This window comes from Eleutherodactylus coqui, chromosome 4, assembly GCF_035609145.1.
Source record: "Eleutherodactylus coqui strain aEleCoq1 chromosome 4, aEleCoq1.hap1, whole genome shotgun sequence".
NCBI classification, from domain to species: Eukaryota; Metazoa; Chordata; class Amphibia; order Anura; family Eleutherodactylidae; genus Eleutherodactylus; species Eleutherodactylus coqui.
The window spans coordinates 284,256,058-284,274,961 of record NC_089840.1 but is presented as its reverse complement, the minus strand read 5'-3'; the positions used below and the strand labels follow the sequence as shown (position 1 = coordinate 284,274,961).

General features: G+C 50.7%; 2 protein-coding genes across 2 annotated transcripts in view; both read left to right on the top strand.

Annotated features, from left to right (window-relative positions):
• LOC136624394 (zinc finger protein 547-like) overlaps nt 1-18,904 on the top strand; it is a 223,838-nt gene that overhangs the window by 38,554 nt on the left and 166,380 nt on the right. The gene's annotated exons all lie outside the window — the stretch shown is intronic.
• On the top strand, nt 11,198-12,490 carry LOC136624481 (gastrula zinc finger protein XlCGF66.1-like). The gene is made up of 3 exons (XM_066598464.1): nt 11,198-11,342; nt 11,957-12,136; nt 12,226-12,490. The coding sequence occupies exons 1-3, from the start codon at nt 11,265-11,267 to the stop codon at nt 12,364-12,366; spliced, it is 399 nt and encodes a 132-aa protein (XP_066454561.1). The 5' UTR covers nt 11,198-11,264; the 3' UTR covers nt 12,367-12,490.

Sequence of the window (18,904 nt, the reverse complement as noted above, 5' to 3'; positions counted from 1 at the left end):
TATGGGTTCACTTGTTGGGGGCATTCTATCATTTTGGCACCTTGATGGCTCTACCAGTGAGCAATGGGACCTGAAATTTATTCAGTTCTGCCCTGAAAGCCAAAGGGTGTTCTCTCCATTGCAGGCCTAGCCATGTGTCCAGTAAGCAGATTGGGGCAACAATGGAGATGTTTCTGAATACAGAACAAACAAGGGTATCTACTTTGGGGTGTAAGTCTTCATTCAAATGTGTGCTGTAGAAAAAAAATCTTTTAAAAATAACACAATTGCCACCCCTAGATGAATTCAGTAATGGGGTCATTTGTGGGGATTCTCTATAGCTTTGACAGATCAAGGGCTCTACAAGTTTGCAATAGAGCCTGAAACACCTTCAAGCAAAATTACTCCTTTGTTGCCTATACTGTTATCTAACTAATTTTTCCGGCCTTCGCCTACACTCATGGTACACCAATGTTTCAGGGGTTCGCCTATACTCTTGCTACAGAAATGTTACAGGGGTCTGCCTATACCTTTGCTACAAATATGTTACTGGGGTCCGCCTATACTTTTACTACAGAAATGTTACTGGGGTCTGCCTATACCTGTGCTACAGAAATGATACTGGGGTCTGCCTATACCTGTGCTACAGAAATGTTACTGGGGTCTGCCTATACCTGTGCTACAGAAATTTTACTGGGGTCTGCCTATGCCTTTGCTACAGGAATGTTACTGGGGTCTGCCTATACTTCTGCTACAGAAATGTAACAGGGGTCCGCCTATACTTCTGCTACAGAAATGTTACTGGGGTCTGCCTATACTTTTACTATAGAAATGTTACTGGGGTCTGCCTATACTTTTACTATAGAAATGTTACTGGGGTCTGCCTATACCTTTGCTACAGGAATGTTACAGGGGTCTGCCTATACTTCTGCTACAGAAATGTTACTGGGGTCTGCCTATACTTCTGCTACAGAAATGTTACTGGGGTCTGCCTATACTTCTGCTACAGAAATGTTACAGGGGTCCGCCTATACTTTTACTATAGAAATGTTACTGGTGTCTGCCTATACCTTTGCTACAGAAATGTTACTGGGGTCCGTCTATACCTTTGCTACAGAAATGTTACTGGGGCTTGCCTATAATATGGGTGCACAAAGACTTCCTAACACGGTGTTTTACCTATCTGGCACAAATACACTGACTGACTAGGGCAGAAATGTGGGCCGAGGCCAAGGTCCTTGGCGGGGTGAATCTCTCCCATGTTTGGGCACTCTCATGTCTTCCTGTGTAATACCATCTTTGTGCACTGGAACTCAAAGGAACTCAAAGACTTTCCCTTGCGGTTTTGAGCTATCTGTGTGGGGACACATGGATTTCCCATTGCTATGTAACTCAGGGCACCTTGGGTCACACAAGGTGGAGGCCGGGACCGAGCCTGACCCAGGGCCCGCTCACATACTTCCCACACAGACTATAGCGGGTCCTGGCTTCTTGGCCTTGTAATGCCACCTCCTCCTCCTGCTTGGGGTCAGCGGATCAGCACTGGGCAACATGTATTTTCTACCATGTTACCATAGTTATCTGAAACACTGGTTTGGGCCAAACAAAAGGAGCGTAACTGCATTAATGAGATGTTCACTGCTGTACTAGCATCGGAGTCCGCTTTATGCCCATGATTGCTGAGGGTGTGTGCAGAGGCTAGGGTCATGGGCGGAGTGAAAGTCTGCCATGTTTGGGCACTGTAATTGCTTCACGTTTATTACTTTTCTTGGGTTCCTTTGGCTCGCCTATGCTGTGGGTGCACACAGACTTCCCATAGCGGTGTTTTACCTGTCTGGCACAAATACACTGAATGACTTGGGTAGGGTGCAGAGTGCAGATGGCTTTCCCCTTGCGGTTTCGATTGAGCTATCTGACACCCACACAGAATGAATTGTGTGGGGACACATGGATTCCCCATTGCTATGTAACTCAGGGCACCTTGGGTCACACAAGGTGGAGCCTGGGACCGAGCCTGACCCTGCTCACATACTTCCCACACAGACTATAGTGGGTTCTGGTCATGGTTTTTTGGCCTTGTAATGCCACCTCCTCCTCCTGCTTGGGGTCAGGGGATCAACACTGGGCAACATGTATTTTCACCCGTGTTACCACAGTTATCTGAGGCACTGGTTTGGGCCAAACAAGAGGAGCGTTACTGCATTAATGAGACGTTCACTGCAGTACTAGCATCGGAGTCCGCTTTATGCCCACCATTGCTGAGGGTGTGGGCAGAGGCCTATGTCGTGGGGGAAATGCAACTGCACCAGATTTGGCCCGTGGAATTTCTTCCTGGTTAATCCAGTCTTTGGAGCGATGAAAGCAACCGCAACTAATTTAATGAAACCTTAACTGCTGTACTAGCATGGAAGTCCACTTTATGTCCACAATTGATGAGGTTGTGTGCAGAGGCCGAGGTCATGGGCGGAGTGAAAGTCTGCCATGTTTGGGCACTGTAATTACTTCATGTTTAATACTTTCCTTGGGTTTCATGGGCTCGGCTATGCTGTGGGTGCACAAAGATTTCCCATTGCGGTGTTTTAGCTATGTGGCACAAATACACTGAATGACTTGGGTAGGGCACAGACTGCTTTCCTAGCGCATCGTTCAGCTATCTGACACTTACACATGGATTTCCCATTGCTATGTAACTCATGGCACCTTGGGTCACACAAGGTGGAGGCTGGTACGTCAATCTATCATAAATTCTCAACAGCATTGTGGGCTATCGCCCACAATTTCAAAGAGGGTAGCTGCCTGGCCCTGCCAACCCTCTGCAGTGTGTGCCTCCAGTTCCTCCTCATCCAATACGCACTTATAAAGAGACATTAGGGTGGTGTGGCTATGAAGTGAGCGTGTGGCATGAGGGCAGCTGAACACCGCACAGGGACACCTTTGTGTGTGCTGTGGACGCAGGATCGTGAGGGGGTTTGGACAGCAATGCCAGCATGTAACCCAGGAGAAGAGGCAGCGGTGTCACCCGCAGGTAGTGATTGTCCTTGGTTGCAGAAAGTGTGGTGCTTAGCTAAGGTGTGCCTTGCTAAGGAGGGTTTGTCCCAAGCAAAAATGGTTAAGGGGATGATGCCAGACTCTTGACCCCATTTTGGCTTAATAGTGGGACCTGGGAGCCTCAGATGCAACCATGCATGTGGCCCCTGCCCTTCCCTATCCAGTTATGTGGTGTTTCCATGACTTTCTGAGGTTTTCCAGAGTTTCACAAGTCATGACCTATGCGGAGCATCGGTCCCATACAAGAATGCTCGAGCTGCCTATTGACTTCAATGGGGTTCGTTACTCGAAACGAGCTCTCGAGCATTGCGAAAAGTTCGACTCGAGCAACGAGCACCCGAGCATTTTGGTGCTCGCTCATCTCTACTACCTACGCCTGTCCAAAAATATGGCATAAAAAATTCCCCCAATGCTTCTTGCTTGCTCTCCTAACAAACCTTTGTTGTGCTGCGGATGCAGGGTCGTGCGGGGGGTTGGACAGCAATGCCAGCATGTAACGCAGGAGAAGAGGCAGCGGGGTCACTCGCAAGCAGTGATTGTCCTTGGTTGCAGGTAGCATGGTGCTTTGCCTAAGATGTGCCAGCGCGTGTGCCTTGCTAATGAGGGTTTGTCCCAAGTAAATTGTTAGGGGGGTGACCTGGGTGCCTTAGATGCAGCCATGCATGCTGCCCTGCCCTTCCCTTCCCTATCAGTTTCTGTGGTGTTTCCATGACTTTTAGATATTTTCTGGTGTTTGGGATGTCATCAGCTATGCGGAGCATCGGTCCCATACAAAAATGCTCGAGTCCCCCATTGACTTCAATGGGGTTCGCTACTCGAAACAAGCTCTCGAGTATCGCGGAAAGTTCGACTCGAGTACCGAGCACCCAAGCATTTCGTGCTCGCTCATCTCTAATATTAAAGTAATTCTACAGGCCAGTACAATTATGCCAATACCAAATTGTAATAGTTTTTTCTCTTTTTCACGACTTTTTCACACTCAAAAACAAAAAGTAATAAATGTTAAAATCACCTTCCTTTTGCCATATCTGTAATAAAAAAATCAAAATCATGAAAGAAAAATACATATTTGGTATCCCTGCATCTGTAAATGTCCGCTCTATCAAAGTAGCACATTATTTACCCCACATGGTGAACGTAATCCGAAAAAAAAAGGACGCCACTAATGCACTTTTTCAGGCACCCTGTCTCCCAGAAAAAAAGCAATAAAAAGCGATCAAAAAGTCGTATGTATTCCGAATTGGTACTAACGTAAACTACAGGACATCCTGCAAAAAATGAGCCCTCGCTAAACCACGTCGACGGAAAAATAAAAAATTTATTGCGTGCAGAAAATAATTTTGAAAAATTAAATGTCTTTGAAAAAAAATAAAAGTAGTACAGCAAAAAAACTATACAAGTTTGGTATAATAGTAATCGTACTGATCCATAGAATAAAGCAATCATGTCATTTTTGTTGCAGTTTGTGCGCCATAGAAACAAAACGGACTGAAAGATGGCGGAATGTCATTTTTTTTTTCATTTTACTCCACTTAGAATTTTGTAAAAGTTTTTCAGTACATTATATGGTACAGTAAATGGCACCATTGAAAAATATAACTCATTCCGCAAAAAACAAGCCCTCATACAGCGACGGCGATGGATGAATAAAGGAGTTACGATTTTTTAAACGGGGGGAGGAAAAAAAAGAAATGGGGAAAAAAAGGGGCATTAAGGGGTTAACTAATGTACTAACTTCATTCTCTGGGTCATTACGACTCAGGGATACCACATGTGTAATTTTGTTTTTAATTTTTTTAATAATTTTTTTACTTTTTTTTTTGTCCCTTTAGGGGACTTCCACAGAGACCCATCAGGACCCCCTGATCACATTCTGGGGGTCCGATGGTGACAGCCTTTTACATGCTGCAGTCACAGACTGCAGCATGTAAAGGGTTAACACAGCAGAGATCGGAGGTTTTCTCCGATCTCTGCTGTAAGAGCTAGTACCTAGCTGTCCTCTGAAGGCCAAGCACCAGCTCTCCCTGCAACAGAGACCATCGGCTTGCTTCTGACAAGCCGAAGGTCTCTATGGCAACCTGTAAACAAACCAGTGCAGGAGCTTGAATTCAGAAGCGGGAGATTGCCGGCAGATCGGCAATATCTCCCTGTGCTGATTTTCAAACTCCTGCACTGGTTCTCTGTGCTCTGGAGCTCCCATAGAGATACATAGCCCGGAAATCTTCTGGGCTATATCGCTATGAGCAGTGGAGCTGGTCCCCGGAAAATTTCTGGGCGTGCCACTCAAGGGGTTAATAAAAGATTCTCTTACTAAAAATATCAGCATTGCTTTATCTGTGTGAATGGACAAAGGTGTCACTCCACACCAGCAGGGGGTCATCTTAGCATTCCCTTGTCATTAGCTAGTTTTATTGCTAAGGTTTCCTGTAGTCACAAGACCTGGACAGCTGCAAGGGAGGAGAGGAAGATTGAATTCATTCAGCTTTCCTAGTATCCTGACAAATTACAACGCTAGCTAACTACATACAATGGCCACCATGCAGCCAGCCCAAAGCCTCTACATCACAGTATCTATCTCTCCTTTTTAGATGGACGATGGTGGTTGATTCCTACATATCACTTCCCTGTCACCTAGTAAGGGGGTGTAACTACTGAGGCCACTCTGCACATGGCAGCATAGCTCAAGCTGAGTTAGGGTATATATATATATACTCATGGTGGGAATGATGTGGAATGTCCACAGCCAAAAAACTGTCCAAATCTGGAGCATTTGTGCCGATTTTCACTGGAAATCCTCCTCCGTCTCACACACGCTCGGCTCCGCTCCTCCGTCTCACACACGCTCCGCTCCGTCTCACACACGCTCGGCTCCGTCTCACACACGCTCGGCTCCGTCTCACACACGCTCGGCTCCGTCTCACACACGCTCGGCTCCGCTCCTCCGTCTCACACACGCTCAGCTCCTCTCCTCCGTCTCACACACGCTCGGCTCCGCTCCTCCGTCTCACACGCGCTCGGCTCCGCTCCTCCGTCTCACACACGCTCGGCTCCGCTCCTCCGTCTCACACGCGCTCGGCTCCGCTCCTCCGTCTCACACACGCTCGGCTCCTCTCCTCCGTCTCACACACGCTCGGCTCCGTCTCACACACGCTCGGCTCCGTCTCACACACGCTCGGCTCCGTCTCACACACGCTCGGCTCCGTCTCACACACGCTCGGCTCCGCTCCTCCGTCTCACACACGCTCAGCTCCTCTCCTCCGTCTCACACACGCTCGGCTCCGCTCCTCCGTCTCACACGCGCACGGCTCCTCTCCTCCGTCTCACACACGCTCGGCTCCGCTCCTCCCCTCAGTCTCACACACGCTCGGCTCCGCTCCTCAGTCTCACACACGCTCGGCTCCGCTCCTCCGTCTCACACGCGCACGGCTCCTCTCCTCCGTCTCACACACGCTCGGCTCCGCTCCTCCCCTCAGTCTCACACACGCTCGGCTCCGCTCCTCCGTCTCGCACACGCTCGGCTCCGCTCCTCCGTCTCGCACACGCTCGGCTCCGCTCCTCCGTCTCGCACACGCTCGGCTCCGCTCCTCCGTCTCACACGCGCTCGGCTCCGCTCCTCCGTCTCACACGCGCTCGGCTCCGCTCCTCCGTCTCACACGCGCTCGGCTCCGCTCCTCCGTCTCACACGCGCTCGGCTCCGCTCCTCCGTCTCACACGCGCTCGGCTCCGCTCCTCCGTCTCACACGCGCTCGGCTCCGCTCCTCCGTCTCACACGCGCACGGCTCCTCTCCTCCGTCTCACACACGCTCGGCTCCGCTCCTCCCCTCAGTCTCACACACGCTCGGCTCCGCTCCTCAGTCTCACACACGCTCGGCTCCGCTCCTCCGTCTCACACGCGCACGGCTCCTCTCCTCCGTCTCACACGCGCACGGCTCCTCTCCTCCGTCTCACACACGCTCGGCTCCGCTCCTCCCCTCAGTCTCACACACGCACGGCTCCGCTCCTCCGTCTCGCACACATTCGGCTCCGCTCCCCAGTCTCGCACACGCTCGGCTCCGCTCCCCAGTCTCACACACACTCGGCTCCGCTCCTCCTTCTCGCACACTCGGCTCCGCTCCTCCTTCTCGCACACTCGGCTCCGCTCCTCCTTCTCGCACACACGGCTCCGCTCCTCCGTCTCGCACACGCTCGGCTCCGCTCCTCCGTCTCGCACACGCTCGGCTCCGCTCCTCCGTCTCGCACACGCTCGGCTCCGCTCCTCCGTCTCGCACACACGCTCGGCTCCGCTCCTCCGTCTCGCACACGCTCAGCTCTGCTCCATCCACTCTCTGAATACATCCTCACACAGCAGAGTTCTGCACCCACTGAGCAGATAGACCTGGTCATGTGACCCCTTGTCTCCTCCCACACACTGATCACATGATGGTGACATCATCACAGGTCCTGTAAGCACAGTACAACCCCACGGCTCCTGTCCGGCTGCAGGTGGAGGTATGTGGGGTCACCAGCACTGGGGGGCAGATTTATGGAAGCCCATAGCAACCAATCACAGCGCAGCTCTCCTGAGGAGCAGTTAGGCTGGGGTCACACGGGGCGTATTTTCGTCGGAAATCTCGCGGTTTAAGCTGCGGCGGCTTTGAAGCGGCCCGGCCGCATGAATTTCCATTGCGGCCGACTCTCCCATAGAGGAGAGCGCGGCCGTAACATAAATAAACAAAAAACCGAATGTAAACAGACATGCTGCTTCTTTTGCGGCGGCCGCAGCTGCGGTGTCAACTGGACTTACCGCAGCGGATTAGCCGTCCCGTGTGGATGAGGTTTCTGAGAAACCTCGTCCACATGGCTGGCTAATCCCGAGATTAGCAGGCGAATCTGCTGTGGCAGAACTGCGGCAAATCCGCCCTGTGTGAATCCAGCCTTAGTGTTGGAGTATGGTCTCACACCGCAGTGCCCATCGCTCCCAATGGGTCCGACAGCAGCAGCGCCCTCTGTACTAGGTGGTGGCAGCAGCGCCCTCTGTACTAGGTGGTGGCAGCAGCGCCCTCTGTACTAGGTGGTGGCAGCAGCGCCCTCTGTACTAGGTGGTGGCAGCAGCGCCCTCTGTACTAGGTGGGGGCAGCAGCGCCCTCTGTACTAGGTGGGGGCAGCAGCGCCCTCTGTACAAGGTGGTGGCAGCAGCGCCCTCTGTACTAGGTGGTGGCAGCAGCGCCCTCTGTACTGGGTGGTGGCAGCAGCGCCCTCTGTACTGGGTGGTGGCAGCAGCGCCCTCTGTACTGGGTGGTGGCAGCAGCGCCCTCTGTACTGGGTGGTGGCAGCAGCGCCCTCTGTACTGGGTGGTGGCAGCAGCGCCCTCTGTACTGGGTGGTGGCAGCAGCGCCCTCTGTACTGGGTGGTGGCAGCAGCGCCCTCTGTACTGGGTGGTGGCAGCAGCGCCCTCTGTACTGGGTGGTGGCAGCAGCGCCCTCTGTACTGGGTGGTGGCAGCAGCGCCCTCTGTACTGGGTGGTGGCAGCAGCGCCCTCTGTACTGGGTGGTGGCAGCAGCGCCCTCTGTACTGGGTGGTGGCAGCAGCGCCCTCTGTACTGGGTGGTGGCAGCAGCGCCCTCTGTACAAGGTGGTGGCAGCAGCGCCCTCTGTACAAGGTGGTGGCAGCAGCGCCCTCTGTACAAGGTGGTGGCAGCAGCGCCCTCTGTACAAGGTGGTGGCAGCAGCGCCCTCTGTACTAGGTGGTGGCAGCAGCGCCCTCTGTACTAGGTGGGGGCAGCAGCGCCCTCTGTACTAGGTGGGGGCAGCAGCGCCCTCTGTACTAGGTGGGGGCAGCAGCGCCCTCTGTACTAGGTGGGGGCAGCAGCGCCCTCTGTACTAGGTGGCGGCAGCAGCGCCCTCTGTACAAGGTGGCGGCAGCAGCGCCCTCTGTACAAGGTGGCGGCAGCAGCGCCCTCTGTACAAGGTGGCGGCAGCAGCGCCCTCTGTACAAGGTGGCGGCAGCAGCGCCCTCTGTACAAGGTGGCGGCAGCAGCGCCCTCTGTACAAGGTGGCGGCAGCAGCGCCCTCTGTACAAGGTGGCGGCAGCAGCGCCCTCTGTACTAGGTGGCGGCAGCAGCGCCCTCTGTACTAGGTGGTGGCAGCAGCGCCCTCTGTACAAGGTGCCCGCGATGTGAGGTCTAACATTGAATACAATGGGATAAACTCCGCCATCCTCCGCTGCAGCTGACCGCCACAGATGAGGATCCTTTTATCCCCGGCGTGATGCTGGGCCATGAAAACATCCATTATCACGGGCATTACACATGGATGGGGGCGCAATATGGGGGCGGGATATATGGACACATATCACACTTGCACATGTGAAGGTATCCTTAGGCTACTTTCACACGGCTGAGAGAGTCATGCGAGATTTGTGCAGTTCTGTGCAATGGAGTCATGTAGACGGGCGATGGTTTCGCGGCACGCTCTATCTTATTGCGCTCATCACAATGCAATGCCCATTGATTTCAAAGGGACCTTTAATTCCTCGCACGCCGCGCGATCTGCATGTGTGAATAAGTGTAAGCGCCGCGCTCTGTGTTGTTGTGCATTTGTGCAGGGAAATAGAATATATGAGAGCAATGATGCTGATCTGCCATTTCAATGTAAGTGAATGCGGGGGGGCGAGGGGGGGGGGTCATATGTAATTACGCAGCATTGGTGCACATCCAAAATGTACCGCAAAAAACCTAGTGTCAGCAAAAAGAAACCCACAAGCCACGATGTGCGAATCCGCTGACGGTCTCGGCTCAGTGTGCGGCTGTTTGCGCCTCGCTGTTGGTTATATCCGGATTTCTCTGCATTACACTACATTCACAAATGTTCACGGCGATACAAAGCATTGCTTCTGTAAAATTGTGACCCTCGCAGGCGTGTCAGGATCGCAAGTGTTTCCCATTGACTTAAACACTGTGGAATAAATTGGTGCTATACGAATAAAGATTATTATTACTATGGAAAACATCACATGATCATCCCCCGGTATCGAGCGCCATGCGATGTCCTTCAAGGTCCCACTGAGAACAATGGGTGCGGCGTTCTGGGGAAACTCCCACAGATACAACATGCCGCTCGTGGGAGGGAATCCATTAGAAAGAATGAATTTTATATTTGTGCAAATTTTGTACGAATCACATAAAACCTGCGTCAGTTCCTCGCTGGTGTGAATCCGCCCTCAGATGATGGTCACACGCGGCGCCGAGGATCTGTAGTACTGAGTGTTTGATATGTTTGTGAACCACAGCCGAAAAATGCATCAAAAAATGTACCGTATGTAGTTTTTCTAGTTACTACTTTTTTTTTTAACTTACAGATATTTTTTTAAAATTCCATGGAGTTTCTAACAGTCACAGGCTGGTTTTAAAAAACACATGCATTTAAAAAAAAATTGGGGGGGGGGGGGGGGGCCTTTTTTTTCCCCTACTCTACACAAACACTTCAAACCCTCATCTAAAGGTCCAGGTGTGAATGTAGCCTCACTGCAATGTGATTGGCTAATGAAGATTATAAGGGCATTAGGAAGTTCTTGTATTCCATGTATCCTTGTGTGTTGGAAGCTTACTGATCCCCTCAGAGTGATGATACAGCTCTAAAACATACCAGCTGTATACAGAGATAGTGATTACAGTGCAGCTACCTCCAGTATTAGTGATTACAGTGCAGCTACCTCCAGTATTAGTGATTACAGTGCAGCTACCTCCAGTATTAGTGATTACAGTGCAGCTACCTCCAGTATTAGTGATTACAGTGCAGCTACCTCCAGTATTAGTGATTACAGTGCAGCTACCTCCAGTAATAGTGATTACAGTGCAGTTACCTCCAGTATTAGTGATTACAGAGCAGTTACCTTCAGTGATCATAGGGGATGTATCCTCTGATTGGGGTCATCCATTTATCTTCTTTCTCCGGGCCCAGACCGCCATGAAGACTTCATCCAGCAGCGACTGGGAGGAATTCTTGTCAGTCAGGAAGACAGAAGATGGCTATTAATGGTGCTAATGAACTGAGCGTCGGCAGTGGGGGCCGAGCAGTGGGATGTGGAGGGGGCTGTGTTAGTGCTCAGAGGTGGTGCATAAGAGAAGGTGGGGGGATGCCCGGTAATTGTATTATTATAGGGGATTTTGTATGATGTTACATTGTCTCGTCTTCTTCCCTTTCAGGATCCTCGGCTGATATCTTCTATATCAGATAATTATCCTGATTGACCCGACAAGGATGGATAGGAACCGGGACAAGATGGCGGAGAGTATATTCACCCTCACCCTAGAGATACTCTTCCAGCTTACAGGAGAGGTGAGAGATTCTGGGGATGACGTCACGTTCCATCATTCTTATCTATGTCAGTCTCTGCTCACATCTACGGCTGAGGATTTACTGCAGATTCAGTCCTTCGGCCGCCTTCACATGAAGCGTGATTACTGCAAGCGTTCCGCAATGGTAGCCTGCAGCTATTAGGCAGTAAATAAACAGCGGCCAGATCTGCATCTAAATGGTTGGTATTTTGCCACGGACTTACTTGCCAAATTGCTGCCGATTTTATACTTTGTTTTTTTATGTGTTTAAATTTGACAACATAAATCCGTAGTATAAATAGTCTCGCTGCGGATTTAGAATCTGCTGAAGTTTTCAAAAACCAAGTGGATTTGTTATAGAAAATACCGGCACCGCGTGAAAGACATTTTATAAATCTCCCCCGCATGGCCTGTACTGTAAATGCTGCAGCCAAGTGTGAAGACGGCCGGAATGCTGGAAACTATTGTAGCTGGTAAAATGTCGAACAGCCAACAGAATAGAACAACGGAACTGATGAACACAGATGTGAAGAGCCGACATAACTGCCGGACCAGACTGGGAGGACTCTAGAAATGTCTGCAGGGATATTTATAAATGTATCTCCCAATAAACAGGATTACACGGTAGTGAAGAAGACTTCTAGTGATGGCTGTCAGGCCCCGGTGTCTGATGGATGGGGAAGACCCCTGAGCCCAATCACAGGGCCTCCACCTTGCCCCCTGATACTGGAGGAGATCAATGAGCAGAAGATCCTAGAACTCACCAACAAGATGATTGAGCTGCTGACTGGAAAGGTGATGCTGCTGGGAATGCTGGGACATTATACAGTAACGCTATGGCGGTATAACGTGTCTGGGTGATGACGGTATCATTGTGTTGTCAGGTTCCTATAAGGTGTCAGGACTTCACTGTCTATTTCTCCATCGAGGAGTGGGAGTATTTAGAAGGACACAAGGATCTGTACAAGGACGTCATGATGGAGGACCACCAGCCCCCCCTATCACCAGGTAATAGACAGGACTAAATCCACACGGCCTTTATTATTTGTATGTAGAGAATGAATTCAGTGGCTGTCTGTGTTTTCTGCAGGTAGATCCAGTAAGAGAACAGCAGCGGAGAGATGTCCCCGGCCTCTTCTTCCACAGGATGATCAGGTAGATGGAGAGAAGGTCTCATGAAATCTCCCCTCTGGTCTGTAGGACGGCTGGGAAGGTCTTGTGTTCAGTCTCATTATATGACTGATACTTGTGTAATGAGAAAGCTGGAGATGGCAGGATTACAGCCGACCGCAGACATTAGATCTCCACATCTTATCACTATTTTCTGGTTCTGGAGACTTCTGGTTGGAATAAAGAAGCAACAGGTTGGAGTTATACAGGAGACCTGCAGCTATTTGGCCCAGATCACTACTGCTGTCATGTCATTCCGGCTCCTCATACTAATTAATGACCTTTTCTGGCCATATAAAACCTCCCACAGGACTTCTCCAACTGTGTGATGACTTTTACAATATTTATTTCACAGCTGGTGAAACTGGAGGAAGATCCGATCCCTATTGATGCTACAGAGACACATGTGAGGGGGGATCAGCCGTGTAAGGAGGAGATCCCTACAGATGACCCCCCAGGTGAGACTACATGTAGAGAAGAGTCTGTTGTCGGGGTTTTCAGCTGTATATTCCCTTATTCAGCCAACATATATAATAAAGTGTAAATGTTATATAATATTTTTATGTAAACCATTTTTCAATATATTTTGCTAAAAACAATTGTGGGAACATCTCAATCACACATCAGATCTGGATGATCTCCATCCTCTGCAGACTCTTTCATGTCTGTCACATGTGCTCATTGTGAAGCTGCTCTCATCTGTGAAGAGGACGGGGTGCCAATGGCCGACCTGCCAATTCTGGTGTCTCTGGCGAATGCTCTTCAGGCTGCATGGTGCTGGGATGTGAGCTCAGCTCCCACTACAGGATGTCGAGCCCTCGTGGCCCCTCATGGAGTGTTTTTGATATATACAGCAATGAGCTAAACAAGCAGTTTTTTTTACTTCCCCCTAATGCTTTGGTAGATCCACATTTTAACATTTATAGTTGTTTTTTTTCTAAGCTAGTAAATTTACGCTAAAATAGATGATAGGAATGGGTTGTTCATTTTGTTTCGGACATTTTGTTATACAATATATATAGTTTTGAATTACAGGGCGGATATGGCGAAGATTTTGTTTGGCGACGGCTTTGGGTAATTTTTCTTTTTCATGTATATATTTTTATTTTATTCTGTAATTTTTTAAATTTTTGTATGTTTTTTTATCATTTAAGAGCACTGTGATGTCATAAGGAGGATCATTCACATTGTCTTTTTTTGTTTTTTTAAAATTGACACTTTTCTTTTCTACCTGGGATATCCATAGGATCCCTAGTTACAAGGAAAATCATCCCCCTGTAGTGACCATAGTCACTGGCAGAGCTGATCACGGTCTGCTAGGACCATGCAGCTCTGCTGTGCCAGGGAGCTCCCGGCGGTCAGGTGATCGCCGGCCCTCGTAGTGGAAATCATACTGTCAGGAAACCAGGGAAAGCAGGAGTCAGGGGTCCCTGCAACATAGCCCACAACCCCTGTCCCTGCCTACTTGCCTCCACTCCTGGCTAACCCCAGGCGGGCAACTGGGCGACGGTCCTTACACTGGCTAAGGGAATGCTGGGGAAATACACAATCCCTGGAAACAGAAAACAAATGGACACACAAACAGACAACCACAGCGAAGCACAAAGGGAAAACCGCAAACCAGTCCAGGAGCAAGCCAAGGTCAAGCACTAAAAGTCAGTCCGGGGAAACACAGTACAGAAGGAGGAGACGAAGTCAGGTCAGGGGAAAAGCCGAGGTCAATACACTAGAAAACAGGAATCCAAGGTAACGCTGGTGAGTGCAAGGAAGCCTAAACAAACACTGGCAGTGTCAGGAAGCAACTGCAGGGTTTAAAAGCTGTCAGAGCTCCCGCCCCAGCAGCTGATTGGGGCGGAGCACCTGACAGCTGCAGGATGATCAGAGAGTGCTGGGAGAACCTCCCTCAGCACTAGCAGACCAGCCTAGGTCAGAAGGGAAGCAGCAGGCTGCCATGGAAACAGGGACACGGCGCCGGGCAGCAGCTGCAATGCTCCTAGCACCTCTGCGCCGTGTAGGAGTCGGGCGGCCAGGAGTGATGACCAGCGTAGGAGTCCCCCTGCGACGCGCACTCGCAGCAGGGGCGACAGCATCCGCCGTGTGGGCACGGCGACCCCGATAGCCACCCATCCTGACAGTACCCCCCCTCTTACGGGGGGACACCGGACCCCCATGACCCGGTGCTGGCTTGAGGGGGTAGGTCCTATGAAAGTGACGGACTAGCCGCGGAGCATGAACATCCTTGGCCGGAACCCATGACCGCTCCTCAGGGCCAAACCCCTTCCAGTGCACTAAATACTGGTAAGCACCCCGTACCCGCCTGGAGCCCAGAATTCGTTCTATCTCGAACTCCATCTCTCCTTGGACAAGGGTGGGAGGAGGAGGTTTGCGGGTGGGCAATACCGGGGGAACGAACCTCTTCAAGAGCGACTTGTGGAAGACGTTATGCACCTTCCAGGAGTCAGGTAAGGTTAGTTCATAGGCCACCGGGTTAATAACCTTGGAAATAGGGAATGGCCCGACAAAACGAGGAGCTAACTTGAGAGATGGTACCATCAACTTTAAATTTCTTGTGGACAGATAGACTAGGTCACCAATTGCAAAGGGGTCAGACAGAGTGCGTTTACCAGCACCTTGTTTCTGCAACTTCTCCTGCGATTCCAGTAAGTTCTTGCGAACCTGGACCCAGACTGCGTCCAGCTCCCCCGTAAAGGAATCAGCCGACAGGTTATCCGACGGCAAGGAGACAGATATGGTAAAGTGGGGATGGAACCCGTAGTTGCAGAAAAAGGGGGAAAACTGAGATGATGAGCTGGTATGGTTATTTATAGCGAATTCCGCCAAAGGCAAAAACTTCACCCATTGTTCCTGGTTGTCCGAGACAAACAGACGAAGGTACTGAATGAGTTCCTGATTCATACGCTCCGTCTGTCCGTTGGACTCAGGGTGAAAGGCGGAAGAGAACGACAGGTTAACATCGATGCGCTTACAGAATGCCTGCCAGAACCATGCCACGAACTGTACCCCCCCGATCAGAAACAATATCTTCTGGAACACCGTGTAAACGGACTATCTCCCTAATAAACAGGTCAGCTAGGTCCCTAGCTGAGGGTAATTTACTTAATGGGACAAAATGGGCCATCTTAGAAAATCTATCAACCACTACCCAGATGACGGTATGACTCTGCGACGGGGGTAAATCCGTAATGAAATCCATGGATATGTGCGACCAAGGTTTACATGGAGCTGGTAGGGGAAGAATAGGACCTTCACGGCGTCTTCTAACATTCTTCCCCCGAGCACAAACAGAGCAGGCCTTGACAAAACCCCGGACATCTCGGGACATCTGGGGCCACCAGTATAACCGGGAGCATAAATCCAATGTCCCCCTAATGCCAGGATGACCGGTCAGAACTGAGGAGTGTATCTCTTCGAGAACCCGTAGTCTCAGGGAGAGGGGAACAAACAGTTTGCCCTCCGGAAGGGCCTCCGGGGCACCTTGCTGGGCGGCATGTAGCAGAGATGAGAGACCGGGGGTTAAGGCCGCTAGAACCACTCCAGGAGAGAGGATCCCCTCTGGCTGAGAATCCACGGGTTCAGGCACATCGAAGCTACGCGACAACGCGTCGGCTCTAATGTTCTTCGACCCAGGCCAGAAGGTGACGACAAAATTGAAACGGGAAAAAAATAAGGCCCAGCGCGCCTGCCGGGCATTTAGTCGTTTAGCTGACTCAAGATACACCAAGTTTTTGTGGTCAGTGAGGACAGTAATCTGGTGTCTGGCTCCCTCAAGGAAATGCCGCCATTCCTCAAAAGCCCACTTGATGGCCAACAATTCCTTATTACCTATATCATAGTTACGTTCAGTGGACGAGAATTTTCTTGAGAAGAACGCGCAGGGTCGGAGGTTAGAGAGGGTTGCTGGACCCTGAGACAGGACGGCGCCCACTCCAAATTCAGAAGCATCTACCTCCACAATGAAGGGGCTGTTCAAGTCGGGTTGAACAAGGACAGGCGTGGAGGAGAAGGCTTCTTTAAGATTCAAAAAGGCGGTGACCGCCTCCGGTGTCCAGCTGCCAACCTCAGCCCCTTTCTTGGTTAAATCAGTTAATGGTTTGGCGATGACTGAGAAACCCTTAATAAATTTGCGGTAGAAGTTGGCAAATCCCAGAAAACGCTACAAAGCCTTCAGGTTAGTAGGTTGCGCCCAGTCTGTTATTGCCCTAACCTTCCCTGGATCCATCTTGATGACAGATGGAGTAATTATGTACCTTAAAAATGAGATCTCCTGGACCCCAAACAAGCACTTCTCGAGTTTTGCAAACAGCTGGTTTGCCCGAAGTCGGTTGAGGACTATCCGTAGGTGACAAAGGTGTGACTCCCAGTCAGCGGAGAACACCAGGATGTCGTCTAAGTAGATCACCAAGAATATGCCCATGACATCCTGGAATATAGCATTCATGAAACCTTGGAAGACGGCCGGGGCATTGCATAAACCGAAAGGCATCACCAAATACTCAAAATGCCCCAATGGCGTATTGAACGCCGTCTTCCATTCGTCTCCCTCTCTTATTCTGATCAGATTATAAGCTCCCCTCAGATCAAGCTTGGAGAACCATTTAGCTCCTGATACTTGATTCAGGAGATCAGGTATCAGAGGAAGAGAGTACTGGTTACGGACAGTGATCTTATTCAACCCTCTATAATCGATGCATGGCCGCAGGCCGCCATCCTTCTTCTCTACGAAGAAGAACCCTGCCCCAGCAGGAGACTCAGATGGGCGGATATAGCCCTTGGCCAAACTCTCAGAAACGTATTCCTTCATGGCTTCTCGCTCTGGTACAGTGATACCCCCCTTTGGAAGTTTAGCCCCGGGAATTATGTTGATTTTACAATCCCACTCCCGATGAGGTGGTAATGCATCGGACAGCCGTTTAGAAAATACATCAGCAAATTCGGACCAATAATGCGGCAGGGTCAGTTCCTTGCATTCAGTGGTATGGACCTGAACGGCAGGCATGTGGTCACTGCACCCTGCCCCCCATCGGACCAACTCCAGAGTCTCCCAGTTGATGACTGGGTTATGTACCTTTAACCACGGCAGGCCAAGCACCACATCCACTGATAAGTTTTCCATGACTAAAAAGGTACAAGGTTCTGTGTGCAAGGCCCCCACAGAAAACTTCAGCTCTGGAGTGACCCGACTGACATGTCCAGCTAATAAGGGTGTAGAATCAATTCCAGACACCTGGATGGGAGGATCAAGATTTCTTAACACCTTGGCTATGGGAGCAATGAAATCAAAATTAATGAAATTGGCAGTTGCTCCAGAATCTATGAAGGCTTCACGAGAAACATGGAAGGAATCAAACACAATAGAGCATGGTAATAACAACTTGGAACATTCTGGGGGTACCTAGGCTCCTAAGTGATCCTCCCGGACATCACTTAGGAGCGGAAGTCTTCCCAGTTGCGGCCTCTTCTCGCAGGATGCGACCTGGTGTCCTGGTTCTCCACAGTACAAGCACAGTTGGTTCTTGAGACGAAACTCCTTGCGTTGTCTGGCAGACATGGACCCCAGTTCCATGGGTTCCGAGGAAACAGCTGGTGAACCCTGGACGTCAGTCCTACGGGCTGATAACCCAAAACTGGTCTTGGGGAAGCATCTTGCCCTAAGGCGGCGGTCAGCTCTAATGGCTAGCGTCATGGCTTGCTCCAAACTATCAGGCTCAGGATACGAAACAAGGAGGTCTCTCAGAGCATCTGAGAGACCCGTCAGAAATAAGTCCTTAAGGGCTCGGTCATTCCAACCAGATTCAGCGCAATACTGTTGAAACTGAGAGCAATATTCCTCCGCTGCCAGTCTACCCTGTCGCAGTTCTAATAACCTGGAAACCACATACCCGGCCTGATCTGGCTCGTCATAGATCTGGCCTAACGCGGTAAAGAAAGAGTCCAGGGACTGCCTGATGGGCGAGTCGGCGGGCAAGGAAAAAGCCCAATTCTGCGGGTCACCTCTCAAGCGGGATATGACAACTCCCACTCTTTGGAACTCGGTTCCAGAGGAGTACGGACGCAGACTGAAATACAGCTTACACCCCTCCCGGAAGGAGAAAAACTGTCTCCGGTTCCCCCCCAAAAAATCAAGGAGGGTAGCCTTGGGCTCAAGCTTATCCGTCTGAGCAGGAGGCGGCACCGCTGGTGCGCTGGCCGCAGCCTGTTCCTGCTGGAGGAACCGTGCGATTAAATCTTGCACCCTACCTGTCAGGCTCTGCACCTGATTAGCTAGGGCTGAAACAGCCTCCATGGATGGACTAGTTTGGCTGGATGGATGTAGGAACCAGAAAACGTTTTGCGGACAGTGTTTCTGTCAGGAAACCAGGGAAAGCAGGAGTC

Coding starts and splice junctions, on each gene's coding strand:
- LOC136624481 (XM_066598464.1), top strand. CDS start 11,265: ATGGATAGGAACCGGGACAAGATGGCGGAGAGTATATTCACCCTCACC. Junction 11,343..11,956: donor TCTTCCAGCTTACAGGAGAG/GTGAGAGATTCT, acceptor CCCAATAAACAG/GATTACACGGTAGTGAAGAA. Junction 12,137..12,225: donor TTGAGCTGCTGACTGGAAAG/GTGATGCTGCTG, acceptor TTGTGTTGTCAG/GTTCCTATAAGGTGTCAGGA.